The sequence below is a fragment of the Colossoma macropomum genome, unplaced genomic scaffold (assembly GCF_904425465.1).
Source record: "Colossoma macropomum unplaced genomic scaffold, Colossoma_macropomum, whole genome shotgun sequence".
NCBI classification, from domain to species: domain Eukaryota; kingdom Metazoa; phylum Chordata; class Actinopteri; order Characiformes; family Serrasalmidae; genus Colossoma; species Colossoma macropomum.
In genome coordinates, this window is record NW_023494807.1 from 8,404,282 (window position 1) to 8,425,066 (window position 20,785).

A 20,785-nucleotide genomic window follows, 5' to 3' on the forward strand; every position below is an offset into this window, starting at 1 on the left:
GTGTGTTTAAAGAGAATTCAAAAAGAGAACTCGGTCAAAACTGACACATCTTCCAACCATGAGTGAATTATCTACTATTGTCATCATATCCTCATCAGTTTAACAGTGATTTTGCATCTGAGACCAGGTTGAGCTGGACCTTCTTTTTGAGTGATGCGTTGAAACGTAAAGACGTGTTGATGTGGTCCAGAAAACTCCCGCAAAGTCCAACTCATCGCCTCTGACTTGGAAATTATTATTCTAGGCTTTACCATATTTTAGCCAATTTTTCCCCCTCTTAACTCAGTAATGCTACCTCTTTCAATTTTAACAAAAAAATCATTTCATAGCGCTGCTTTGAGCAGAACAGGCCTTTCAAGCACGCACACACACACACACACACACACATATTCACCAATAATTACAACTTCATATCACAGCCATGATAAAAATAACACATACAAGCTGAATTAGTCAGGATTTTATTACGCACCCACCACTCTGAGCACTATAATCAGTCCTTCACCAGAATAAACTGGCATTCCGTTTATATTTTAACAGTATTATATTATTTAAGATGTTTTGTAAAGTGATAGAAAGGTATTAAAACCTACATACGGTTCTGTAGAAGGAAGAGTTGCTTCCGAATTGCATGCCCAAGGGAAACCTGTTACTGCATCAGTTTATCTGATTCAACTCACCAGCTAAATTTTCAAGCTTCTCCTGAGCTGAATTAAGTGTGTTGAAGGGGTAAAAAAAACAAACCTGCAGTGAAGGGTTCCCCTAGGACTCGCACTGACAAGTCTCAGCCATCAGTGGGTTTGAATTCACCATTCAAACTCACTGTGACTCAACAGCCAGGCTATTTTGAGATATAAAGCTTGTGAGGGCAGCATGTTTTCTGTTTTCCAGTGACACTTCACTGTAGGGCAGGGTTTCTCAAGGTATGAGGCACCTACATAAGCTGTTCATGACACCTGTCAAACTTTTGTAAACAAAATTACCTAAACATTTATAAATACTTATTCCAATCAGCGTCACTTGTCATAAAGGTTGCAGTTGCCAATTCTTTGGTTGACATGACATTTGACAAGTGACACTGCTTTTTTCTGACGTTGTCATGACACTTTGTATGACTTTGTAGCACAGTGTGTGTCACAATATGTGACGCTTTCTGTAACCCTTAGATAACATGAGTGTTATTTGACCATTTATACCATCTATAAGCTGTCACATTATCAGCATTGTCACTGTGATAAGCAACAAAGTAAGTTGTAATAACATGCTATGTCAAGATAGCCCAACGTCATCCATGTCATCTGACACAGATGTCATGTCAACTTAATATCAGTTAACATTTGCTGCTACCCACTGAACTAAGCCTGCATAAATGTTTACGTAGGTTTAAGTCAAATGTCATGACAAGCTTAATCAGGTGTCATAGCCTTGTGAACGTCACCCTACAGTAAGTGTTACTGTTTTTTTCTTTCAGTTTGAGTTAGGGATGTCTAATCTGTCATCATGTCTGCTCCCTCTCCTCCGGTGGCATCACTGAGACTCAGCTCCTCCAGCATCTCCGCCAGAGAGATCCGTGGAGCACCCTCTTCATCCGTGTCACTCTCCACAGGAATCTTGGCAGCATCTGAAAATGCAAAGTGACATGATGAGCATATCTGTACTAGGGTTAGGTCAACAGGGTCCAAAATATAAAACTATTTCTTTTCAGTTCGGTATTGAACGTGACAGAAGTTGCGGAAATATTTTTAACCATTATGTTGTTTGACAACAATAAATATTATTTTAATGTTAAACTACCACATTATAAAACTGCCCTGCGCTTTGGCTATACTCCTTTGAGACACTACATCACAAGGCTCCCACAGGCTTATTGTTTTAATAGTAGCTGGCCTTCTCACCTCGGAAGATGTTGATGTTCTTTCTCAAAGCTTCATCCTCTTCAAGATCCTCCAAGAAGTCTTGGTACTGCCTAAAATGGACCAAAATGTATTTTAAAAACATTATACAACCCAAACAAGGACAGATTGTGTAATTAGCAATCCAATTACTTACACTTAAAGTGGTCTAGAACTGGGTCCCAATTTAAATTTGAGCAGAAAAACTTAAAGCTTGCTGTGCAACCTCATAAAAGGTGACAATAGCTGGGTTTCCATCAGCATATTTTTAGACCTATTCTGGCCTATTAAATGGGAAAACACCAATTTTAGCCTTTTCCCCCCTGACTCATTAATGGTACTTCCTTCAATTTTGACAAAGTTATTTCAGAAAATTTTAAGGTTTAAGACAGAACAGTCTTTTCAAGCATTGACACACCTTCACCACTAATTACAACTTCATATTTACAGCCATATTAAAAATAACACATACAAGCTGAATTAGTCAGGATTTTATTTTTGTTAAGTTGAAGCACTTAAAATCACTGCAGCACACACCCACCACTCTGAGCACTATAATCAGCCCTTCACCAGAACAAACTTGCACTTCAGTTAATATTTTAATAGTGTTAAACAGTATTATTTAAGATTTGTGTAATGTGATAAGGTATTTAAACTTACATACTGCTATAGAAGGAAGAATAGCATTTGAATTACATGCCTGAGGAAACCCTGTACAGCATCACTTACAATTTACCTTCCTTTACCTGATTCAACTCACCAGCTAATTGACAAGCCTTTCAGTAGCTGAGTAAGGGAATTAGGTGTGTTGAGGGGGGTGTTTATTTGCTAGCTTGAGGCAGATACATTTTTAACCAAAAAAAGAAATGTGATGATTGATAATGTGTGTGTAAATAAACACCATAAAAGCGAATAAAACAGTTCTGTTTTTGCCCAGTTGAAGCAATGGTAGACAGCAGGTACCAGAGAACTGAAAAAGAATTTAAAACGTTCCTTTATCTTTTTCAAAGAAAAAATAATAATGACATTGATATAGTAACATTAGAAAGTAAAAGAACAAAGGTGCCTGCCGCTTCAATTTTCCTGGGCTGTGATCTCTGCACTCTTTTGATCTGAAATACAGTCATAAAATTAAACAAAACAGCAGCGAGAAGCCGCTCAGCGTTAAAGATTTCTCTGTATAATCGCTCCATATTTCTCAGAAGTGTTACTACGAATATGATATAAAGTTTTATTCTATTGTACAGAGCTAATAAACACAGGTTGCCACTTCTTCGCTAAATTTTTATTCGACTGCTAGATGGAAACCCGGCCAGTGACCTCTTTTTCCATAACCTGCGTCTGGTCCGTTGATGCTTCCTTACCTCTCATCATCTGTGTCCATGCCCTCTCTGTCTCTGTCCAGTTCCTTCAACTTCCAGTTCCTGCGCTTTATCCGCTTTGCTCTGTCGTAGCTCTTCTTAATCAGAACCTGAAAACAGAGGGAATTTATATTATTATTCTGATCAAACAGTCCCAGACTTATAAAGGAGAATACAGAAGATACAGAATAACAAAAAATGGGAGAATACTGAAGATATAGAATAATGTTTTATTGTTGGCATATTTAATAGCAATAAATTAATTTAATTTTGCAAACAGAGCAATTTATTAAATGGCTTCCAGTGTGGTGTCAGTTTGCATTTGAGTAGCAATTTGTTCTTTTCTGATCACTGCTAATAAATCTGTTTCTGAGCTTCACATCTTGTACCGATTTTATTTTCTTTCACAGATTTGTTTCCGGGATTTTCAATTTATGTGCTATCGCTTGTTTGAATACATTCTGCTTCGTATTTTGTGTGCTAAAAGCATGGCGTCCTTTGTGTTATTTTATTTTATTTTTTTTAAATAAGCTGACCACTGAACTCCAATCTGTTCCATGATACATAGAAAAAAAAAGTTTTTTTCTTTAGTTCTTGATTCTAGTCAGATTCATGACGTGTTCTTAAACTGTAAAACTGTTTGCACCTTTGTGCTCTTGAGTGTGTGTAGATTCTGTTCTTACCCAAGAACAAATCTCAAATAAGAAAACACTGGTGAATGGCAGAATCAAGAACGGGCCCATGAATGAGGCCCACTGTTTTTAAACCAAAAGCTGCACAAGTGGATTAGTGTAGCACATCACTAGGGGGCAGTAGAACGTAAGATTTGGGTTCATGATTTCATTATGCAGATCATGACTTGCATTAGAAGCTGCTCTTACCACATCAGGAACATGGTGCGGATTCATCTTGTTGAGGAACTCATCATTGATGTTAGCATTGGCAAAGTCGTAGCTTGAATATGAAAACAAACAAAAAAAAAAAACATTAAAAAAAGAATCCACCACACGTCTTTAGCATTCTCAATTAATATAACACATACTGGACCACAAACGTATTCATGGTATGAGTAAAAGCTCATCAGCTTATAAAAGACTACCCTTCATTTATTTAATTTCCAGTCAAAACAGCCATGAGCACAAGTTATTCATTTTTCAGGAGACATTTCTGAGGATATTAGATTAACTAAGGAAAGTGGGACTCCTAACAACTGTGAAGGACCTCACAGATCACCAGAACTGTCCCCATCAGATAAACAGCACTTAATGCTTTCATCTTTGAGAGAGAGGAGAAAATCAAGCTGCTTCAGATCTGAAAACATCCACAGGTGTTTCTGTTCATCCTTCCACTGTGAGAAGACAACTCAGCGCTATGGGTCTGAAAGGAAGAAGGCCTCTGTACGGTTTTCTATTAAACATTATCCGCTTTTTCTCCCCAGATGCTGAAAAATGAAGAACTTTTACCATAATGGCTGTTTTCTCTGGAAATTAAATGAATGAAGGGAGGTAAAACAGCCTAAAATCTAATTAGGTGATTGTCAAAATTACAAAGAAATTCATGGATTACTAATATAATTCACAATGACAACCCCACCTAAGGTAACAACATGCTTGACTAACAACAAAGTGAGCTGTAGTGTAAGTGCTAGAACACTGTGGAGTGCAGCACAGGGTCCCGTAGATACTGGAACTGAAACCCACTGCTATAAAAACACTCATTAGTTCGATTAGCTCATACCCCAGCACCAGATCTCCGATGTTGAGCAGGTGGCCCAGGAAGGTGCGGCAGTGATACTGCTGACTGGTGGCCATCTCAGAGGTTTTCTGAACCCACACCTCAGCCAAAGTGTGCTGTTGAAATGAACATACACATACACACTGTTAGTCAGATGCTGTTAATCAGATACTGGGAAAATGCAACACTGAAAGTTTGTAAACCAGAAGAGATGGGATATTAATTTCTATACTTCATCAAGACAAAAGTGTAAAGTGTAGAACTTCAGAAGGTCCAGAAAAGAGTGAGATCAGCCATACATTTGTTCAAAAGCTGTTTCCAGTGGAGTTTCAATAAAACAAAGAACAGCAAACACAACTGAGAAATACTGATTCCATCTCACATTTTTATCAGCACAAAGAACAGAACACCACACGTTTACTTTTCCCCCTAATGTCTCATTTCAGAGGTTTTCTAATAAAAAAAAAATCAAATTTTCTAAAATGTCCGTAATTCAATAATTGAGCCAAACATTTATTCAGAGTGGTTTGGTGTGAAATGGTTGATTGCAGAGAAATTTCTTTACAGTGGTGGTGATGGGAACCAAGGGTCACAATGACTACAACACAAATATAGCCATTTTATTTACTATCCAAAACCACCAGTGAACCTACATGTATTTTTATATAGAATGTTGATGTTGGGGAAAAAAAACAACCAAAAAACATAAATCAAAAATCTCTCAAAACAAGCATGGAACAATGACAACAGACAGTGTATTCATAAGCATCTCATAATAACCTTAATAATCTTAAGTCCACAGAAATTTGGAAAAATCTGTCAAATTCCCTTTTAAGATGATGTTTTGTCTGTCTTTACTCCTTACCCGATTGGACCTCAGACCAGCTCCTGCTCCTAATTTCTGGTTCCTGATGATGTCGATATCCATGACGATGAACTCCTCCAGCTGTCGTGGACTACAGAGGCTGTTGAAAGGGTTGCGCCAGTAAGTGTTGGCATCTACTTCTGCAACTGCAAGGCAATAGTACAAATTGCTAAGCTACAAAACTGGGCACCGCTGTTACTAGATGTCAGAAAATTATTTTGTGGGCACTAAGTAGCAGGGAGATCTTCGGATACGCCATTGTTGATAGGGGCTTGTGCTCACAGACACCATAGTGTCTAATGTATCTAAATTGTCTAAAGTGTCTAATGTTTCTAAATTTAAATTTAATACTTTGTATATTTTTCTTGTAATTTTTGTACATATACATATATCTTTATATTTTTATTGTTTATTCTATTTTATATATTGTTTGTATATTTCCTGCTGCTCTGTCTTCTGTGCTGCTGTAACACCGCAAATTTCCCCGTTGTGGGATTAATAAAGGATTATCTTATCTTATCTTATCTTATCTTAAACACATTTCAGCATAAGTAATAAGCTTATAGCCCTGAGACATAATGGCAAAATACTCAATGCACCGAATGCAAGTACTAGTGTTGTAATACTCGAGTCCAGTCTTAACTAACAGTCTCGACCTAATTGGGACTCTGTCCTGTCTCGGTCTCAGGGCGTGATGGACTTGGAAACTGTTGTCGATACCAGCTGAGTCTCTACTTAAAACTATATGTAAGACATTTTGATGGCTCGATTCACACAAAGCTTCTCATTCGCCAGCTTCTTGTTTAAATTTCTCACCTTTTTCAATCGATCCACCTTAAATGGTGCAGCAGTTACATTCTGGTGCCTCAGGCCACTGAGACATTCAAGCATCATTTAAGGTAAAACTCCATATCAGAAAACATTACTAGCATTAAAAGAATAATAATGTTGCAGAAATTCACTGCTCATTACATTGTTTACAATTCTGTTAATAGAAGATCATTACCTGTAATTCATCTTTGGCTTTTCTTGCTGTATTTTTAGCTATTTTCACGATTTTATGTAACTGTGTAATATTAACTTCTCCCTACAACAGTCAGTTACAGAACATTTTTATTACTATGTGTTCATTAAATAATAAAAATGAATGTAGTTTATGATCATTTGACTTAGGTGGTGATTTCAAATAAGTTTTAGAGAAGAAAAGAACAGACCGCAACTTCACCACTGCTTCCAGTTACAATGCAAAGTTTGACTAAATCTAATGTTATCTGTATTTAATCATTAATTAATTAATAATAAATGTTTTAAGCTCATATATGTACGTACACACACACACACACACACACACATATATACACAAAGTAAATTATAAATTAAAATTGTGTATTGGTATATATAATGTATAATTCCTGATAATGAATGTACAATTAACTACAAATTAATTTCATTTGCTTATATTTTTATTTTAAAAAAATTATATATCATCTTAATCTGGTCTCAGCAACTCCAGATCTTGACTCGAACCCAACTACTAAAAGTCTTGGTTTTGACTCGGCTCTACTGGCCTTGAGTACAACACTAGTAACTACAGACATGTTTGCCTGACAGGCCCAGCTTTAACGTCACTGCAGTAAAAAGCAGGCACAGCCGACACGAATGTTGACAGGCTTGTTTAAGCTAAGAGGAGAAGTGATGGGGATATTTTTATTATTATTTAGGTAACGTATTTCACATGACAATTATCCACTTACTATGAACACTGATACCCTCTTTCATGGGGTAAAGTTACTCTGCTTGACTCGGGTCAGCTGACTGTTGTGATTCGTGGTGTTCCAAACGTGTATTGCCAACAGTGAAGCTGCAGAGCGCCCTCTGATGAACTATGCAACGACAACACTCGGACCCTGGTTGGAAGGATCTGTCTTCCGCCTCTCCGTTTCTTTGTTTATTGGCCGTTATAAATGATATGGCCAATACCGATCTATCTGTCGGGCTCTAATTGTATATTTTGAAACTAAGACTACTTACACACTGGACCAAACTCATTTAAAAAAGTGAACATGATACGAGCCCTTTAATGAAATGGTTTTAAAAGCCTTTGTCTTTTTTCCAGTAAAGCATACTGGGATCTTTATATGCTTGGTTTATTCATCTATTTTTATTACTTGACAAGACATCAAAATAAACAGTACGCTATTTTATTACTCATGTAATAGTGACACCCTTATGCAATATGATTAAAAATAAAAGGACTGCAGACCCACATTTGTTGCTTTTTTCTTGCTCTTGTTGTTTAACTCCCTCTAACCCTGAATCAGTCACACATGTTATTATTCCATTTATGTGCCAAGTTTATTCAAGTCAACTAAACCTGCAATCCAACCAGATGCTGTGTGCGGCCAAGAATGCCAGCAATACTCACGCTGCAGGGTGTTTGGGTCGATGAGGTGGACAGTGCTGGTCACATGGATGCACACGCACACCTGGCCCATGTTCCCCAGACTCTGAGCCAGACGAGGTGACAGACACACCACATTGTCCTGAGAAAGACACATATATTCATTCAAAACAATTGAGTTACACAGAGTAACAGGACGGGCCCAGAATGGTCATTTCACGGGTAATGACAGTGACAGTAGTATACAGGACATGACAAAGCAATTTTAGTGTCCCCCATCCAAACTATGCAGTCTAAAAGGCCTTACACACTGAGCACGATTTATTTGTGCAATTTATTCATACTACAATAAATTAATTGGATCACTCGTCAAACTGACGGTATCTTGTTTGCCAAACACAATTTTTTAGATGGTGAAAATGTGACATCTTATTCACCCTTTAAGATTTTATGACATGAACTCTGTGACCAATCATGGTAGTCTCTGATGCTAGCATGACGACAACCAAGATGACGGGTCAGCTGTTTTCCAGCAAATGGAATGTCAAGAGGAACAGAAACGCCAAAAGCAGCTCAAACAGGGCTCAGATTGGGCTACGAACATCAAATTACAGCCAGTGTGGAAGCAATTAAAGTTTCAGCTTCCGAATGAGGTGGTGAAGTTATTTACGCCAGTTTCGCTTTTCCCAAATGAAAAGTAGCCTGTCCAGTGTCACTACTTGTCTCATCTGTGAGGAGCAAAGAAAATAGTATTTGAACTTGAAGACATTCAGCCCACTTGTTTTGTCTCATGTGGAGCTGCATTTCCAAAAGCAGCTCAGACAGAGTTATGGATATCTGAGCTGTGTGAAACAGCTTAACATTTTAGTCCCTGAATGAGACTGAGAAATCTTTCATTCGCCTGTAAAAAGTTACAGTTTGCCTGCTTCATGTAAAGCAAATGATTACTTTTTGATAGAATTTCTGCCTTGTTTTTTCACAGTACAAAGAGCATGGCCAAATCTCCCCCCACCCAAAAAAAAATTAAATAAATAAATAAATATTATAAAAGTAAAATATAAATAAATAAATTATAAATAATATAAAAGTATCACATCGAGTATGCACCAAAATCATCTCAGAATATTCAGCATTTTCGTGGTGTTTATTCACGTCCCCTTCTGTAATTGCATTACGAATAGACATATTTATTTAAATGGATCAGAACAAATTAACTGGCTTGGTCGTTAGATCAATCTGAATCAAGATAATCAGGGTATTTGACCATTACAAAGCGAAGGGGCTGCTCCACATAAATGACTTCCCTGTAAACTCATTCCTTTTTCTCAGAAGTAATTTTACTAACATGATGTAGATTGTAGGGACAAAACTTAACTTGTTTGACAGCAAATCACCCGGCAACCCATCAAAATATCAACTACAAAACGCAAAGTTCCAGTCCTGAAAGCTGACTGGCAGAGTCACTGTTAAATACTTTATAAATGCAAACTTACAAGCGCAAATAACTGAATTTGCCCAAGTTTTTTATCTTAAAGGGTTCCTCGTATGGACCATTTAACATGGTATGCAGTTCTGAGAGGTGGGGTCAGGCATCAGCATGTGGATGAAGTAAACAGAAGTAAACAGCCCTATTTTTAGCTGAATGCTTCATTTTTTAAGTAGGCCTATCTACCAGAACCAGTTGCCTATTGCAGCCTCACTGTGTAAAATTTTTAAACATTCCTCTACTTGAGTAATAAGCCTGACTTTTCAAATAAGAACTGCTGTTTATAGGAAAATGAAATACACTGGTTGAACACTTGTTTATTTGTCCTTAACCTCTTATTGACCAGGGTATATTTTGGTTTTTCCATCTGAATTTACATGACCAAACTGTAAGGCAAATTATTCAGTAACTGCATGAAATAAATGTACATTTTTATTTTATTTATTTATTTTTTTAAAGGCTCCCCTCAAATCAACAGAAAATGTGGTTTATGATCATACACATATTGCTGTATGCTTACAATTTACTGCTGAAAGCCACAAATCTTAGACGCTCTTTGTATTATTTTATAAAAACTTTTACAGAGCAGATCACTGAAGAGACGCCATCTGCTTATCGTTTATAGCCCAGATTTGTGGAAAAATGGGTCGACTTTCAGTAGACAAAAAAATTTTGAGTTCAGCTTCTTTTATTATAAGAGTTTAAAATTACATTTCACATCTATTTGACTGGAAAGAAGACAGTTACAGCTCTCATATGACACCCACCTTTTGAATGTAGCTTATGAAATATAAAAGTTATGAAGAATATGATGAAGTGCGTTTTGGAACCACCGGTGGTCTCAAGAAGTTGAAAAGGTTAAACAACATTTATCTGCTAATCATTTACATACCTATCAGAAAAGTTTGACTCTCTTGTACAGAGCTGATGGAAAAATCATGCAACATTACAGTTATCCGCTTAAATATAATTTAACAGCTTGAATGGAAACCTGGCTGCACTCACACACACCCACCCAATTGCATCAGTGGCAGGAATGATAACGCTCCCATCTCTACAGGCCATAAATTAGTGTTGGATGCTGAACTCTAAAGCCTGCATGTGTAAGAACTCTGCTAAGAAGGTTTTGTAAGTGATGCATACCTTACAGATGGGTACAATCTCCACCGAGAAGGTGCTTTTGTAGTTGTAGGTGTTTGAGTGTACATCATGAGAGATGAGGCGCTGGGAAGCCTTTGATCTGCAGAACAAAGATATGGTAATTCATTAGTTTCATAATCAACAAAATACAGCAGAAAAATGTGTTTTTCCAAAATGGAAAAAAAAGCAGGATTTATTACAGAGCGCATATGCTGATTGAATGCACATGTTGAGTGGAATTCCATTCAATCAGGTGAACCCTAATTCATTTTTTTTGTACCGTCTACTCCTGACACATTTTTGTGAGGGGGAACAGGTAGGGTTCACTTCATACCTGCAGGGGACGGTGCACTGTAGAAAATCCACCATCTTCTGGGCATGCTGCTTGGAGCCATAGTAAAAATCAATACCATCTAAAAAAAAGAGTATACAAAAGGAAGCTATTAAAAATAGAGTTGTAAATCAGTCAATCTGCCAACTGTCGTGCTTCCAACGCAACACAGCACAGAACATTCCCCTGTAACGCAGGCCAGATGGAGGGGCGTCCAATATGGCCGCCACATGTCATGCTTTCAGAGCTTTAAATCTACTTTCCCACCCGTGACCTCAGCTTCTGCATCACTGCCTTGATTATCAGCCGAGAGTCGTGCAGCTGAAATTTCTGAGGTCTTTCCACTGTTCCAAAAATAGCGAGAAGGAACTGCTGAGAGAACAGTTCGGCAGATCTGGAATACTGGGCTGGTCTTAAAGGGACAGGTGAGCCAAACAAACTACTGTGACCAACAGGGCTAATTCTTAGATCCTTAATATGTCTTGCAAAATCTTGAAACTGTCTCTGAAATTACAATACATGATGTCAATTTAGGAATGTACAGGCATATTTTAAGGGGTCAGGTATGTAAGGACAATGTAAGGATTGTGTAATCTCGTGTGCACCATGATGTGGTGAAAATGGTAGTATTACTGCCATGCTGAGGTTATAAAAAGGTTTTAAAAAGTACAGAATTTGATTTTTAAAACAGTGCAGGAACCCTGGGTTAGCTTATGTTAGAAATGTTAAGGTCTAACTGGTTTAATTAACCACAGAGCTGGAGGTTGGATGCTTAATATACAGTTAAGGCTACAGTTCTGAACAGAAATTAGAACATAACTAACGTAATATGTTATAACATAACATTTTTGTTTGTTTGCTTGAGGTAAATGAAATTAAAAATAATTTCTTAGAAATCATAAGTCTAACAAAAACAATATAAGTTAAATAAACCTCTGACCAGTGCTGTAACACCTTTACAGAGCATGATGAGTAATGTTTTGAGCCTGAGCAGTTTCTGTCTTTGGGAGAAGATACATATTGATAGAAGGGGTGGGCAATTTCGCAAAAATTTAGTATCATAATACTTCAACATTTTTTTTTACGATACATGATACGTATCACAACATTTGGGTTTTTTTTGAGGATTTATAATATACAACAGACAAAAGAAGCCCAATTAGTAAAACTATATTTTACATACTGTGTTATATAGAACTCTAAGTACTGACAATATTCACAATATGTTCAGAAAAGCGTGTTGTGGCGTAATGTGACAATTTTCACAATAACAGTATATACTGTCATACAGCCCACCCCTAATAATAAACAACTAGAAAACAAGACAGCAAATCAGTTTATCTGCCCACTTTGAGCCTGCAACACCAGTTTATTATAATAAAAAAGACAGTCAGTAGAAAGTGCAATGGCCATTTCCATGTAATAGAGTGAGAAATTCTTATCATTCCAAACAGGGTGGTGGCTACACATTCAGATGCATAAGGTTTTAGGAAGTACAAACCACGATCATACCTGAGACAGCATATTTTTGTTGGACACTAATGCAATTCACCATTGTGCTCATGTCTAAATGTGTTTGCAGCTCAATTTTCAAAGAGCTGATTTCTAATTTAGAAGAATCAGCATCAATGTCTGTCTTATGGAATATGAGAATGATTTTATATTTCATTAAAAAAACAAAATATACCATGAATCTCCTTGATGCGAAGAGTGTTCTGGTGCACCTTGTGCTTCAGAATCAGCTGTTCCAAGTAATAAAACGTCTTCTTGTGAACAGTCTATACAAGAAAAAGGAAAGGGGGGAAAAAAAAGCATAAGCAAAGCTCATTACACCTTCACATAGCTCAGGTAGCTTCACAAAACTGATAGTGTATGTAAGGCAGTATAATCTCAGACACTGTTAAAGTAGGCCCACAATAACAACAGCCTCCCATCCTGAAAGTTCTGGCAAACAAAGCAGGTCAAGCTAACTGTGTCATGTTTACAACTGCTTCTGCACTGATTCATTATGCTTCAGGTTCCTGGACACTGATTAAGTCTTGGAGAAGGATCAGCAACTATTTTTGATGTTCGAGTATCTGTAAGAGTTCAGGAACGGGATATCCGGGTTACGGGTATTGCACAAAAACACTGCAGCATGCAAAACATATTCAAAAACATCGAGGTCAGGGGTATTTAATTAAAATTCAATGAGGTCGAGTTAGAGAAAATTTCCTCAAGCAAAGGTCCGGAACATCATAATGTCTAATAGGGATCATTATTCAGTGCCATATACTGTTTCCTGAAGTAGCCTAGTAGTTATATAAACATCTTATTCAGTCAACTGAATGTCAAATCAAATAAAGTACAATTCAATAATATTAACAACATTTATCGTCAGTTTTCTCTTTTTAGAGCACGACATGACTCTGACTCACTTTCTTCTCCGACTTCTGTTTCTCTCGTCCCTCCCCGTGTGTACATCACTCACTCGAGTCTCAGCATGCATCGTAATGCACAGATCTGATTGGCTGAGTAGTATCACGTGACATTTACAACGCACATGACTGGGATTGCGTGAGTTTCCTGGGCCACTAAAGCGAAACCGTAAAGGCTAGAAAAGTTACGCTGATCAAAATAGGACCATCCGTCGGAACTAAATAATTCTCCATGGTTTACTGGTTATAGGTCCAGGTCCGCATAGGACGGCGTCTAGGTCTGGACTCGGACCTCGGTCTGCCTATTAGTGATCTCTGATCTAGGTTTTTGTGCAGGATAAGTAAGGAAGGCTGCTACTTCAGATGAGCTAACGAGCTAACCAAGCTAATACATTGGATGCTGATGAAAAAATCATTTTCTACACAAGGTATTTTCTCCTCAGTGGATGATGTGTCAACATGTTATTTGCCAGTGTAACATATTGCCATTGTTTCTTGATCCATCTAACACCTGCCGGAGTTGTTGTTGTCTAGTTAGCAACACAGTCGTGCTCTCTCTGCCCTCTCAGCAAATAAAAGCAGAGTTGTTAGTCTGTATGTTTTCTCGCTCTTCTTGCAATAAAACGCAACAAGTACCTGAACACTGATTTTAGTTTTCAAATACTGGCACCTCAAACAGTGACCTGAGTACTCAAGCACATCCCTGGTTTTGGACTACATTTCCTTTTCAGTGCTGTGTGGGAAATTTCGGCTGACGATTATCTGCCATATAAATAACGGCACTTTTTCATGTGCAACTATTAACGCCTGAAGTGGCTGGTTTGCTATGTGGCTTCCAAGCTGTAATACTAAACATTCCTATCTAACAAAAGATACAGCTCAAGCTCAGACAAACAAAGCTATGTATAACAGGTCCTTACTTTCTGTCTGACTTGCACAACTGCCTTCCAGTAGTCTTTGGCTTCAACTCGATGGCAGTCATCGCACATCTGTGGCTGTATCACAAACTCCACCACAAAGACCTGCTGTAGGATCGCCCCATTCATGACCTACAGAGAGACCACACAGTGACTACTGGACCAACAAACTCAAGATTTCACAGCATGTGTTAACGTTCAAAAGTCTGGAATCCATTATCATATAACAAATGTGTTCAATTAGAACTTATAAACTGTAGTCTGGACCGTTTTAAACTAGAGTAGGGCTGAAAGATTAATCTTTTATATAGAAATGGCAATTTAAGCGTGTCATTTTCAGATTGCAAGAGCTTCAACTCTATTTTTAGTCTATATTTTCAATGACCTCTTAAGCTTTAAGTGGGGAAATTTAACCTAACAACAGAGACTGCAAACTTCCTGTAGATGTCTTAGACCAATCAGAAGCAACCAAACAACCTTAAGTCAGAAAAAAGTGGATGTTCTAGTTGTCTTGACCAAAATAACAGGCCTGGATTATCTTTTGTAGACAATAATCGCAATTTACAATCAGACACAATATTGGTCATAAAAATCACAATTAGATGTTTTCCATGAACCATTCAGCCCTAAACTACACACCAAAACGTGTCTTCCGTCGCCCAAAATACTGTAAATGTTACTTAATAATAAACTGTAATTGTTCGGGATATTAACTGGATTACAAGTTAATTCTTCATGCTATATTGCTTTCTCAGTTATTATAGAATCAGCTGCAACTTCATTCATCATGGAAAACTTCTTCATTTTCCCAGATTCCTACAAGTTGACTTAAGTCTATAGAATCAAACATATTAGAATTATTTTATACACATATCTGCAACAGAATTAGGACTTAAATTAGGATTTAAAATAGCGATTCCAAACTTCTGAACAGTGGGGGAGATTATGAGGCTGCTTCACTGGTGGGTTAACAGCCTGCTAAATCACCTCTTTCTGTATAGTCAGCTTCATCTTGATTCTTTTAGAATGAGGTTCCGTCCATAAGAACCCTGCATCTATGAGCCGGACCTAAGCAGAATAAGAAACATGGGTTAGTGAGACAAACACAGCACAGGGAATGCTACAGGTGCTAGATGGTGAGCTTGTTTCTGAGTTTCTTACCTTAGTCATTGAGCTCTTAAGTTTCTTCAGACACAGAGCGAGCAGCTCTCTGGACTCTAGAGCACACTGAACCCAAGTTCCTGGGGGCTGCAGGTACCTATTGGAACAGATAAGGGAAACTGTCAGTCAGGCAAAAGAGTTGATTCACCTCACAAAACACTAAAACTACCACAAACTGAAATGTGTATGGCATATAAGGCCATTAACCTCAACTTGTACATGCACAGGCTTTAGTCTTTGCATTAGCATTTACATTAGCTTTCTCCCTTACAATGTAATCTGTCAGTATTTCAAAACGCTCAGGGCTGACTTCCTTGTAGTCGGCTAAGAATTAATTAACTGGATCATTCCGAAACATGTCATATCTGACAGACTCGAGAGAATTTGCAAATTTTCAAAACAAGCAAAATGACTTTGGATAACGTGGTGTTTCTTTGTCGGATCCATCAGTGCTGCCCAACGCCTCCAGCAACTCAATCCTTCCACGCTTTCATTAAATTCTTCTCATCTAACAGGGCTGTATGTAAAAGGCCCACATTAAACATTTTTCTTGTATTCCATTCCCTCAGGTCCACGTATAACATTTGTACGTTTTGTAACAAAGTTTATTTTCAGATGACCATTTTCCTAGCAGTCAAAGTCAACCAGAACAGAGGCTTATTTACATATGTCTTGAAGGCACAGTAACAAAAAACAGCCTGTTAATTAAAAAAAGACAAGAGAAATTGAAAATATGGTCCTGTAAAAAAGATTTTTTGGTACTTTAAAACAAATAAAATAAAATACAAGAAAAATGTTGGGTATTGTCCTTTTCAGACTGATACATGTAACTTATATCCATTCAGAAAACAGCTCAGGCTGAAACATTACTTTTATATTCAGTGTTGATGGGTGGGGCTGAACTGCTACAGGCTGAATAGATGGATGTGTGTATATGTATTGGTTTCCGTGACATCATAGAAACAACAAGTTCAAAACTGTTTTTGCTGCTTAATGTCTGGATTTAGACTGTATGGAGTGAAAGGCATGTTCTGAAAACTTTAACCCTGTTCACATACTACTTTAGATGCTCCTTTTAAAAAGCAAGGAAATTTAGTTATCATGATATGGGCTGTTTACCAAAAGAGAAAAAGAAATGAAAAGTAGAAAACAAATTTAGTACCGTTCACACTGCTTGCAGAAATGCACAGAGACTTGCTTTGGGATTCCCTCAGAGATGTCCACTTGGTTCCTCAGGCAGGAGACACACATGTTGGCTGGATTTGGAGGAATGGGGATGCCACATGTGCAGCAAAGGCTACAGAGAGACAGTAGTGTTGAATTAAGCCAGGCGTACACTGTGCGATTTTAGCCCGTTTTTGAGCCCAATTTGGTTGGAGCTGACTGAATTTCATGATCAGGCCAAACTTCAGCTTCATCGGCTGTCGTTTGTTGTGCAGTGTAAGAGGGGAAACGATGCCCAATTAACTGCCCAAACAAGCTCCGATTGAGCAGTCGGACGATCGGATGGATTTCTGACAGAAATTTTGGTTGCTTGTCTTACAGTCTGAACAGCCTCACGAACCGATTTCACAAAGATGCACCCAAAACCACAGGCAATCACAACCACCGCTCCTACATGAAGGCAAAAAAAGTCCACATTTGCAGCACCATCATCCATGTATGATGACTTTGCTCCATTTGACTGAGTTGAATTGCGAGGTATAAATAAATAAAGTGTTTTTTTGTCTGTAGACAGCCTGCTCTTAAGCTTCAGTTAGCAAAGCTGTTGTAGCAGTTTGTCAGTGGCTGAATCTTAAACGGCGCCATCCTTCCTGTGTAGTGCACCAAGTTCTGGCTTCTGCAACAAAATAGTGCACTGTTTGTCCAGTATGGAACTGTGGACACATGGCTGAATCTCAGAGGGCTATTTATTAGACATGTGATGCACTTTGTGGGTGCAGGGGCCACTATATGTGGTGCAGTATGTAGGGAGCAGGGAGCCATTTGAGATAGAGACAGTGTTTTGATTAGAACATCAGAGGCGCAGCGTGTTGTTTTGAATGGAATGTGTTTATCTTGCCGATCAGACGTGGAATAGAAATTTAACACTGAATAATTCCGAAAATCCAGCATTACTTTTTAAAAATTGTGGTATAACTTAGTACCCTTTTATCGCCCAACCCCTAACTGTGATGTGGCCAAAAGATCGAAACATCGCCCAACCAAACTCATGCGTGATGGTCATTATTGACCTGCAATACTCACATATTCCCTTGACTGCTTGTGGCTGGGGCATGCATGTATTCCATGACTATGAAAAAAGAAAAGAGTTTTCAGGCACAGAATAAACTACCATCACGCAAAATGACACAAAAATACACATTTTCTTTTTTCAGCTTTGTGCTTCATAGCTTTTTATTCAAATTTCCAATTCCACCTCAAAGAGAGCAACATGCACCCAAAGGATCCACCTCAAGGAAATATAACAATTAAACCACCTCCGTGTTTCCACACTCTTAGTCCATTTTATCAGCTCCCCTGACCATATACACCGACTAGGAACAACATTATGACCAACTCCAGCACCACTGCTGTGTCTGATCCACTCGTGCCGGCACAACACACACTAACACACCACCACCACGTCAGTGTTACTGCAGTGCTGAGAATGATCCACCACCCAAATAGTACCTGCTCTGTGAGGGTCCATGGGGGTCCAGACCACTGAAGAACAGGGTAAATGGGGGCTAACAAAGTATGCAGAGAAACAGATGGACTACAGTCTGTAACTGTAGAACTACAAAGTGCACCTATATAGTAAGTGGAGCTGATAAAATAGACAGTGAGTCCTCTAAATAAACTGTTTCTTAAAATATTAAAGATCGATATTATTTATATGTATTTTTCAGAGGCTCGCGCCGATGCTAATCAACTGTAGCAACATAACTTCACTTACTCACCTTGCGGTGCTTTTTAAGCCGCTGTAGAGGATATAAACGACGGTAAATGTTCGCTGGCTAAATCAAAGTGTTGTTCCGAACATCCTCGTCGACGGACAGTAATTTTATCTGAAAAAGAAAATAAAATTTAATCCGACAACGAGACAAATTTCACCCACACGTGCGTTCCTCCGTCTGGTGACGTAAAGCGGAGTGTCAAGCCAAAGGACCCCGACAGCAGCCCGATCTTCGCCTGACTGGATTGAACTTTCTGTCTGAAATTATTTTATATAATTTCTTATTTTTGATGCCATTTATTCATAATAAAATAGTGGAGCATAATAATAACTCTATATAGGGCGGAGATAATTTCAGAAAAAAAGAAAACAAACAGTAAAAGCCTAATAAGAATTGTCAATACATGACTTTCTTATGTTTTAAAGGCCTAAAATCAGCATTTAATATGTTTTCTGTCGTGTAATGTAATATTTTATAGCTCAACGTTGCAGCTCTCGATCTCATTGGTTTGACAGAAATGATTTTGTTTCTTGTTTGTGTTTTCAGTGTTGTCTCACTACAATAACCAGCATGCATTGCGTCAAACAGACGCTCGAGTAGAGGCTTACAGAACAAAATCGTTTATTTAATGTACATTGTAAGTACACCCTTGGCTGTTACTTGTGGTATGTTATGTTGTTGTATACCTACAATAAGAAAAGAACAAAATCAGCTTCCCAACAGTTATAGCTAGTTATAGCAAACTAGTCTAAAAAACCCATTTCAAACAGTCTGACGTGTCCAGTGTCCACCTCAAAGCACTTTCAGATTTTCAGAAGTTCCTCCTACCCTCAAGATACATCATCAGAAGGGGTGTTTCCTTATGTTTAACCCAGAAAATCTCACTCTAGACACTACTGAGGCACCTCTGTACACACCTATGAAAGATTCTTTAAGGGTTCTTTAGTAAAGGGTGCTGGTTTAGAACCATGTTTTAAGGACAGGTTGTGTTGGTCATCCTCTGGTCCTTTCATGCTTATATGGTTCTTTGCATGGTGAAACGGTTCTTCAGATTGCTGGAGAATATGTTGTATATGGTTCTATACAGAACCTTTTTGAAAATTGTTCTATATAGCACTTCTATTTTATACAAGCTTGACATGATAACAACAGAAGGACCCTTTCTGGTGCTATAACCATTCAAGCATGGACATGGTTTTGTAGAGATCCCATGGTTGTAAATAGAACCATTGTCTTCACTAAAGAACCCTTGCAGAACCATCTTTTTTAAGAGTGTAGAGTGTGAGTAGGCATGTTTACAGCACATGTAGCCATGTTTATTTTGTTTATTTTGGCCAGAGTGTCTCTCTAAGAATAGGAGACAGAAGTTCTGAAGAAGTTCTAATTTCTTTCTGTTGGTAATAAAATGACTGGACTCCTTTACATGGGAGAGCACCTACCTTATATTTCAAACATTTCAGACAATAACATTTTCAAATCTTTTAAAAGTATAACTTATCTACAAAAGTTTGTAGACACATTCTGATCCAGCGTTTCTTCTGAAATGAAGGGTATTAATAGGGAGGTTTTCCCCCTTCACTACAGTGACAGGCTCTACTCTTCTGGGAAGGCTTTACACTAGATGTTGGAACATTGCTGTGAGGATTTGATTCAGCAATAGTGAGGTCAGGTACTGATGTTGGATGATCAGTTCTGGATCACTCCAACTTATCCCAAAGGTACTAGATGGAGCTCCATCACTCCAGAGAACACAGTTCCACTGCACCACAGCCCAATGCTGGGGGGCTTTATACACCTCTAGCCCACACTTGGCATTGGCCATGGAGACCTTAGGCTCATGTGCAGCTGCTTCAGCGTGTCCCATTCTATTGATCAATGCTATTTCGGCTAAACTAGCCCAAATAGGAGGAAAGGTTTTTGTTGAGGCCTTAAGTATCCTTTATTAATTTACTTTTGGGGAAAAATGTAGAAGCTGCACAGGAATAAGACATTTCACATTATTAACACTTTAGAGTTAATATTAACTCTACTCCTTCTGGGTCACTGGACCCTAACCCACACAGACACGGGGAGAACATGCAAACTCCACACAGAAAGGACCCTGGTCGCCCGGCCGGGGAATCGAACCCAGGAACTCCTTG

At 38.2% G+C, this 20,785-nt stretch overlaps 1 protein-coding gene across 2 annotated transcripts; it reads right to left on the minus strand.

Moving 5' to 3' along the window:
* Nucleotides 1-445: 445 nt before the first annotated feature.
* nmd3 (NMD3 ribosome export adaptor) lies at nucleotides 446-18,848 on the minus strand. 2 transcript variants are annotated; one of them, XM_036556022.1, is made up of 16 exons: nucleotides 18,648-18,848; nucleotides 17,953-17,998; nucleotides 16,868-17,002; nucleotides 15,706-15,802; nucleotides 15,532-15,612; nucleotides 14,548-14,676; nucleotides 12,898-12,988; nucleotides 11,214-11,292; nucleotides 10,883-10,979; nucleotides 8,278-8,395; nucleotides 5,853-5,998; nucleotides 4,991-5,103; nucleotides 4,135-4,207; nucleotides 3,257-3,363; nucleotides 1,896-1,966; nucleotides 446-1,621 (listed from the first exon to the last, which is right to left on the minus strand). In XM_036556022.1, exons 2-16 carry the CDS (start codon nucleotides 17,994-17,996, stop codon nucleotides 1,488-1,490), a joined length of 1,515 nt encoding a protein of 504 aa, XP_036411915.1. In that variant the 5' UTR covers nucleotides 17,997-17,998; nucleotides 18,648-18,848; the 3' UTR covers nucleotides 446-1,487. The 2 variants fall into 2 exon arrangements, with proteins under 2 accessions (XP_036411915.1, XP_036411914.1); XM_036556021.1 differs by lacking the exon at nucleotides 18,648-18,848 and adding an exon at nucleotides 18,379-18,421.
* Nucleotides 18,849-20,785: the final 1,937 nt, after the last annotated feature.

Excerpts from the sequence above, each read along its gene's own strand:
- nmd3 (XM_036556021.1), bottom strand. Across the intron at positions 11,293-12,897 it reads TCGCATCAAGGAGATTCATG|ATGGTATTGATTTTTACTAT; the intron begins GTATATTTTGTT and ends TCTTTTTTTTAG. Across the intron at positions 3,364-4,134 it reads CGCACCATGTTCCTGATGTG|GTTCTGATTAAGAAGAGCTA; the intron begins GTAAGAGCAGCT and ends CTCTGTTTTCAG.